General features: G+C 54.1%; 1 protein-coding gene across 1 annotated transcript; it reads left to right on the top strand.

The window, feature by feature from the left end:
- Nucleotides 1-3,125: 3,125 nt before the first annotated feature.
- Nucleotides 3,126-7,175, top strand: SPACA3 (sperm acrosome associated 3). The gene is made up of 4 exons (XM_044250479.1): nt 3,126-3,402; nt 4,194-4,352; nt 4,767-4,845; nt 7,109-7,175. Exons 1-4 carry the CDS (start codon nt 3,216-3,218, stop codon nt 7,173-7,175), a joined length of 492 nt encoding a protein of 163 aa, XP_044106414.1. The 5' UTR covers nt 3,126-3,215.
- Nucleotides 7,176-8,184: the final 1,009 nt, after the last annotated feature.

Raw genomic sequence — 8,184 nt, forward strand, 5'->3', positions numbered from 1 at the left:
CTCCTTATACCCCTCGACCTGCCATGACATGCTCAGGATGAAATTAATTTCAAGTCGCTTTGCTACAAAAGGTCAAAAAACAGTCTCTGTAGAGAAGTGAACTTGGTTTCCTCATCTGGAAATGGGGGCTATTACTCCTATGCCCCTTGAGTTGTTGAGAGGATTTGATGAGATTAAATTAGAAAACACCCAGCAAAGGCCCAGCACAGTATCTGCTGGGTATGAAGAGCTTAGTGAGGTCCCCCTTCCGTTGCCTCCCCATCCCCCACTTTGATGGAGAAGGTTTGTGCTCTTGGGGTCAGGACCTCAGGATGCTTTAGGGTAAGCAGCACCATTGAACAGCCACTCTGTCCTCTCAACTCGGCTTAGTTCTGAGGATATGAAGCTACACAGGGCAGTCATTGTTCCTTGGAAGTCCTCTTCTGGTGGGAACAACTACTGTATGTTACAGTCTTGTGGGACAGGGGGACGGCAGAAGCCACAGGGTGCTCAGGGCGTGTTGTGGAGCTGGCGGACTCACCTGTGATGTGACCCATGAAGTATGAGTAAGAGTTCGCCATGTAGAGGAAGGAGCAGGTCAGGGCTCCAGACATGAGCGAATATGGCAGTACTGGAACTCCTGGCGAGGGAGGGACAGGTCCACACACCTAGAAGCAAGGATGAAGGGACCCATCCCCAGGTGGCAGGTGGTCAGGCTTTTCATTTAAAAAACTCATGGTGGTAAATGTGTCTAGAATAGTTTGGAAAGCGGGTCAGGACTGGATGCAAGGAGCCCATCAGCGTGCTGGGAGGGGGGTCAGAAAAGAGGGCAAGATGGTGCTCTGGGAGGGAGGGCAGAATCCACAGCACTTGGGGATCAACCGGCTGGGGATGGGTGAAGGGTGTAGAGACAGAAGGAGTGAAGAAGGCCATCTGTATTTCTAACTTGGATAAATGTGTTTAAACCAAAAATGTTAGGAGTTTTTTTTTTTTTAAGATTCTATTTATTTATTTGAGAGAGAGTGAGGGAGATCACAGAGGGAGAACAGAGCTTCAGAGCTCTGTGCTGAGTGGAGGGCCCCATGCGGGTCCTGATCCCAGGACCCTGGGATCATGACCTGAGTCGAAGGCAGTTGCTTAACCAACCAACTGAGCCACCCAGGTGCCCCAGTTATGAGCTTAAAACCAAGAATGTTTTAAATTCAGAAAGGAAAGGCTCATGGAAGTCGATTTTAGTGGGAACTCATGTTCTGTTTTGGACATGATGTGGGGTATCCAAGGGGAGAAGTCCAGGAGGCAGCTGCAGATGAGGTCGGCTGCTCTGGGGAAGACAGACTTCAACGTCACCAGCCTGCAGGTGGCAGTTAACTGTAGGGCCACCCAGAGGGTATTCCAGAGAGAGAGAGAGAGAGAGAGAAAGAGAGAGAGAGGAGGGCTCAGGGTAGAAGTACCCGGAAAGCATACCAACTTTTGAGATGGCATAGGCAATCAAAAGAAATAGCCCAAGAAGAAGCAGGGAACCCAGAAGAGGGGGCATCACAGAAGTCAAGAGAGGCAAGAGATTCAACAGGTAGATTGGGCAATGGTGTGCCCCCGTGGGTGAAGAACTCACGAGGCCCACTGGACAGGGCAGAATAGCATCAGGTGTGTAGTGATGCAGGTGGTCAAGCTAAATTTCACTGGGCGGAACACACATGGGGAGGTGAGAAAACAGTCATTCTTCCTGTAGAAGTTTCCATGGGAAAAGAAGGAGAGAGACTGATCGGTATAGACGGTGGTGAGGCCTGTGTGTGTCCATGCATCAGGAGAAGGGGTAGGAAGAGGTGCTGAGGACACTGACTGAGGACACTGGTAGAGGAGCGGTGGCCGGGGAGCAAGGCTGAGAGGCGGGAAAGGGTGAAGTCTGGAGCTTGCAGGCATGGCGGGCCTTGACAATCATCGAGGCCCCGCATCCCCACACTAGAGGGGTGAAGACAAGCGAGATGAGGCTACTGGTGCCTCTGTGAGGCAGGAAGTGAAGTCTTCTGGGAGCTTGGGTGGGACGGGGCTGCGGGCAGTAATGAGTGTCTCGAATGTTTTTTGAGGGAAACGGGAGAGAGAAAGCGCTCGTGCTGGTGTCAGAGAATTTCATCAGAGAAATTACAAGAACCCATTTATAGTACAAAGAGCTAGGTTTTCTCTGGGCTTTTCTCCTGTCATTCACTCCTTCAACAATCTTCTGAGGCAGGGGTTACTCATTTCCTCCTTGGCCAGCTGGCGATGATGAGGCGCAGGAAGTGTCTGAAGTCAGAGAGGTTGTGCAGGTTGGAGGTGGGCTTCAGACTCAAGGCTCACTGCAGAGCCACACCCTTAACCCATCTTGTCATCCTCCATGGCGTGAAGGTCCAGTGGGTTTCGAGGCCATGTGTTTTTAGGGATGCCATTCATGACGTCCTGTGGCTGTTCTGATTTTTGACTCAATGAAGGTAGACAGCAAGTACAGTGGTGTAGGGGTCATGGGAGACACGGGAAGGTGTACCAGAGAGACGGGAATGGAAGGTGGCAGAGGGCAGCAGTAGTGAGATTTGCGGATGGCCTTGGGAGTAAGTGGCTGAGACCAAGTGAAGGTGAAGGTCACAACCAGGTGCAAACGTCCTTCATAATACCGAGGGCTGGCCCGCAGAGCCAGAGCAAGGGGCCAACCCAAGGAGCGGCTCTAGGAGAGCGTTCCCTTGACAACAGGGGCGGGGTGGGGACTGACTGACACTCTGACGACATTGCTCGGCCCTTGCCCTCCTGGATCATCTGCTCACGGCCATACCTCATGGGGTTTGGAGTCACATAAATGTTGGTCTTATTCCACACTTTGCTCCTTCCTAGTTGTGCGACATAGGGCTTCAGGATGCCATGATGCCTGGCAAGTAGTACAGCGCTCCAAATATGCTCATTTTCTTTCCCCTCCTCCTCTCTCCGCTCTGGGGCAGGTGTAAAGTGGGACGGAGGGGAGCTGGCCTCAGGGAACCCTCTCCGGGATCTCGGATCTTGGGCGCATGGCTGATGCTTCCTCGGGGCTGCAAGGGAGCTGGTGTGCAGTATTGGCACCTTTTCCCCCTTGACCTAGGTATGCTCAGAGCCCTTTTTTCTTTGTCTTCCAAGGGTGACCTTCTGTGAGTGGTGGAGCAGGGCTGTTGAACTGCCTGCCCTCTCAAAACCCAGTTGTGAGCCAGCGTGGCGGGGGCTGTGCTTCTGCCACCTGCATGGAAGCCAGGAGCCCGGCTCCCAGCAAGCAGCTGTGCCCGCGGGGTAGCATGTTGCTGGCCTTCGCCTCTCTGCTCGGCTGCCTGCTCACCTCCAGCCACGCCAAGGTCTACAGTCGCTGTGAGCTGGCCAAGGTGCTCCACGACTTCGGCCTGGAGGGCTACCGGGGATCCACCCTGGCTGACTGTGAGGACTGCCCCCACCCCCAACCCCGCTCCCCTCCCTCCCCGCTCTCCCTCCTGGGCTGTGGTCGCAGAAGCTTTCTCAGCCTCAGCCCTCCTTTGTCCATCCAGAGTGCTAGGACCCGACGGGTGGACAACATTTAGCACAAGCTGAATCTCTCATTGGCCGCAGGCAGCCCCATCAGCCTGCTCCTGCCCGCCCCTGCCGCTGTCACTGAAGTCAACAGCCAAAGAAACACAAAGGCTTAGTTCCCTAATCGTAATGGCAGCCAAGAGTTCCCATGCAGGTTTAGGCTAAACTGAGCAAACCAGGAAGAGCAGACTCTTCAAGCTGCTTGTAGCTTCGGGAAGCTGTGAGGTCCAGCCACGTCTGGCTCATTTCTCTCTCGTTCTAGCTCCCTTGCCAGCACTCTCCTGGGTCTTCCTCAGTTTGCCTCTAACGATCTAGCTCTTGTCTGTTCACCCCACAAAGATGTCTTGGGCCCCACTGCATGCAGAGCGGTGAGATGGCAGGAAGGAAGGAGGCCCGAGGGACAGACTTGACTCTGGCAGTTTGGTAGCTATGGTGGCCCCAAATGAGTCCCTTGCCCCCCTGAGGCTGTCTGTCTGGAGGCGCTGGGGAAGTAGGCAGGAGAACAGCCGCCCTGTCCACCTTGGAGCAGGAGCTGAGGCTCAGGGGAGTTCGCGTGTGGCCCCCGCACCCACACCTGGTCCCCCCGCACCCACACCTGAGTGTCCAGGTCTACGCGGCCTTCGGTCACCCGACCCTCGGGCCTGCATCTCCACCCTACCCAGGGGTCTGTCTTGCTTACTTCACGAGTGGCTTCAACACAGCTGCTGTGGACCACGAAGCTGACGGGAGCACCAACAACGGCATCTTCCAGATCAACAGCCGGAAGTGGTGCAAAAACCTCGACCCAGAGGTCCCTAACCTGTGCCAGATGTACTGCTCCGGTAGGCTGGGCCCGAGTGGGGGAGCGTCGGGGAGAGGGGCGCGGCTCTGGGCCTGGCTGCGCTTCTTTCCCGCTGGTGTTTGTGATCCTCGCCTGTGTCTCTGAGTGGGGAATCCCCCCCACGCCCCTCTGGGCCTACGAAGGAGAGAGGGGCGGGGCAAGAGATGGGGGCGGGTCCACCATGAATCTGATGGGAGACTGTTCGGAGCGCTGCAGGAGGGCGGGAGGGGAGTGGGAGAGAGAGACCTGGGTTTCTGAAGGGAACAAGAGACAGGGTTGGGTTTAGGATGGAGAAGGGTGTGTGTGTGTGTGTGTGTGTGTGTGAGAGAGAGAGAGAGAGAGAAAGACAGACAGACTTTGGATGTTCAGTTCTGTCCGCTGTTCCTTCACCATGTGTCTCTGCCTCCCACCCCAGACTTGTTGAATCCTAACCTTAAGAATACTGTTATCTGTGCCATGAAGATCACGCAACAGCCCCAGGGTCTGGCCAGCTGGTAGGTAACCGGGGCTAGCCTCCCCCCCACCCCGCGCCAAGGCTGATGTGGCCGGGACTGGTGGACAGCAGCAGGCAGCAACTCTTTCCTGAGTGCTCACATTGTCCCGGCCACCGTTCCGTGGCCTCACAGTCTGATCTGCACCCAACTTTTGGCCACAGGGGTTACTGTCCCTGACATCGTTACAGACAGCACACTGGGTGTCAGGGAGGGTGAGCAATTCACTGGGACTCCTGGAGCCAAGCCTGGCTCTGCCACTTGTACTTCTGTTAGGATGCCTGCCTGCAGGTCCACACGGCCTGGATCTGGTCAGCCTTGTTTGTTTAATGGTGGCATCGAAACTAACTTTGGTAGCGAAGCCCAAGATGTACGACGGATCAAAGAAGTGATTTGGGGCTTGAAGCATGGTGGGGAGTTGAGGCTGAGCACTTTGGAGCCTCACCGTGTCAACCTTCTCTTTTCCTGTCTCTTTCCCACAAGATAGCCTTTGGGGCAGCCACGCCCACAGGCGAGGGGTTGGGTGAGCATCTCGTGGGGTCCTGGACTAGATCATTGGTTCCCAGGTGGCCCTCTGAGGCAATGGCCCACAGACTTCTCTGAAGGGGGGGGTCTCGCTGCTGAGTCTCCAACCTCCCTTTCCTCACATTTCCGAATGAGAGAGCAGCAGGGTCAGGATGTGGGGAGGGTGAGATACTCCGGGTGGCTCCTGGAGCTCCAGCAGATGTGGCCGTCAGAAGGCAGGTAAAGGAATTCGGGAGGCAGTGGGTATCAGCCCAGGAGCAGAGGGAAGCAGGAAGGGGGAAGACAAGGGGCAGGGGCATGTAGGGAAGCCTTTACAGGAGTCCCGGTGAGAGATCCCTGGTCTGCACTAGGATAGTTGCTCAGCTGATGGATAGGAGGGAGGTTGGCTAGGAGGGACTGTATGGAGGCATGGGAACAGGCGATATGTGGCAGTGAGGGAGAGGAGGAGGCAGAAATGACTGAGAATCTAGAGAACGTCTGACATGAGCCTTGACAGTGGCTGCAGCTTGGGAGATGTGTTGGTCTGAGAAGAGTTGATGCCCTAGGAACTGGGTCTGGAGTGAGGCAGGCCCAGCAGGACATAGCTATAAGATCAGGATGGGTGAGTACAGGCTTGGCAGAGCTCTAAGGGCTTGAGATCATGGGGGGACTACCCGGGGGTGGTAGTACCATTGGTCCTGTTGGGCTCCATCAAAGAACAGCTCTCTTTTGTACGCGGTGAGAAAATTTGTGGCAGGTATAACCCGTGACAGGTGGCTGAGGCTAATAACAGGCAGTGGCCCCAGAAACTAGAAAGGGCACTGTTTATTTCCTCCACCTGCACACATGGGAGCTTGCCTGTGCCAGGCTCTGTGCTGGGCACTGGGCTGCAGAGAGCCTGAGATCTGAGTCTCTGCCCTTGAGGCTCTTACGGTCTAATGGGAGAGGCAAACAAGCCCACTGACCACACCCTGTTGATGGATCTATAGAGGTCCTCTAGGGGTACTCTTGGTCATCGGGCTCTTTGACTTGACATCATAGAATCACCTTAGTTTGGAACCCCCGAGAACTGGGGGCCCCAGGACCCCAGGATCTTGCCTATCTTCCTCAAGATGCTTGCGTGACGATGGAGCAAGGTAATGGTCCTGAAAGGGCCTCTAAACCGTAGTTACCGACAATGGAAAGACCTGGATTGGTGGCTAAGGGGAAGTGGGTATGACTGCAGTTCTGTCGTTTCCTGGCTGTGGATCTTGGGTGAGGAATTTTGCATCTGCGTCTCAATGTTTCATTTGGAATATAGGGAACACAGTATCTGCCTTATCCACATTCCAGGGCTGCCCAGGGGTGGACCAGGATACAGGCAAACAAGTGATGGATGGGACAGTGCTGCATAGACTGTAAAGGGCTGTACGCTTGTAGGGCGGCATGTCCACAGAAGGAGCACGGTGTGGGAAAAGAGCTTTGGACTGGGGTTCTGGACCTTTGCCACTGACTTCTGGGTGAACTTGAACAAATCACCCCGTATCTCTATTGGTAAAACAAAGAGGCTAGACAGATGACATTTTAAAGGCCAGGCTCGTCCTTTTTTTACTTCTTCTAGGGGGTTCTTTCCTTGTTAACAGGGCTCACTAGCCCTCTTTCCCTTGCTAGCCCCTCTCCTTACTGTGGTTTAGAGCCCACGCCTCCTTCCTGTTCTTCTCTGAGCAGGGACTGAAGGCTGCAGCTGATTTGGTCTCTCCTCTTCCCCATCCTCCATCCTCAGGGAGGCCTGGAGGCGTCACTGCCAGGGCAAGGACCTCAGCGACTGGGTGGATGGCTGTGACTTGTAGGACCCTCTGTGGATGGACCAGGCCACGCACAGCAGGCTGGGAGATGTGGTTTGGTTTCTGACCCAGGCTTGGGAAGACAAGCCGATCAATAAAATATCGTCTAATATAAGTGTGGCTTTCAGCTGTCACTGTGTTTCCAGGTGGCACGTCAGAGTTTCTTTGCCAGTCCACCTGGGCTGGGCTCCAGATGGGCTCTAAAAAGCCTGCCACAGAAGGCTTGCCTCCATTCCTGGAGACCTAGTCATGGTGGGCGGGGGTGGGGGGCCTCCGTGCCTCCCTTGTCTACACCTGGTAGAGTTTCTTAGACCCTTTACCTGGATCTAGGTTTGCCCAATGTAACAAAACAAACAAAAAACAAGCAATGATAACCAAAACAGAATGCCCGAGTTAAATTTGAAATTTGGATAGACAACAAATAGATTTTACTATAGATATATCCCAAATATTGCATGGGGCACACTTGTATTAAAAAATGATGTGTTGTTTGGGGAACATGGGTGGCTCAGTTGGTTAAGTGTCTGACTCTTTTTTTTTTCTTTTAGATTTATTTATTTATTTGGGGGGGTTGGGGAGGGACAGAGGAAGAGGGAGAGAGATAATCTCAAGTAGATTCTGTGCTGACCAGAAGCTTGATCCCACAACCCCATGATTATAACCTGAGCTGAAATCAAGAGTCAGACGCTTAGCTGACTGAGCCACCCAGGCCCCCCCACAGATAAATTTAATTGAGCAAAGTTTTTCTTGGACATCCCCTGCCATCGGAACCTGCCTCCCAAGAATGAGCTCAGGCTCACTCTATCCTGCCCCTTCCTGCCCTTCCCCTCCCGCAAGTTCAGTTCTCCTTCCCAGGCCTGCCTTACCCACGAACAGTTTCGTGCTGCAGAATTACTTCTCAGAAACGAAATGAAATTCTCCGTCCCCTCCTTCCAACTGATCTCATCTAGGCCTGAGGGAGAAGGATCGAGCAAACTGACACCAAGGTAAGCAAATTCTTACCAACTTAACTCAA

The sequence above is a fragment of the Neovison vison genome, chromosome 5 (genome assembly GCF_020171115.1).
Source record: "Neovison vison isolate M4711 chromosome 5, ASM_NN_V1, whole genome shotgun sequence".
Taxonomy (NCBI): Eukaryota; Metazoa; Chordata; class Mammalia; order Carnivora; family Mustelidae; genus Neogale; species Neogale vison.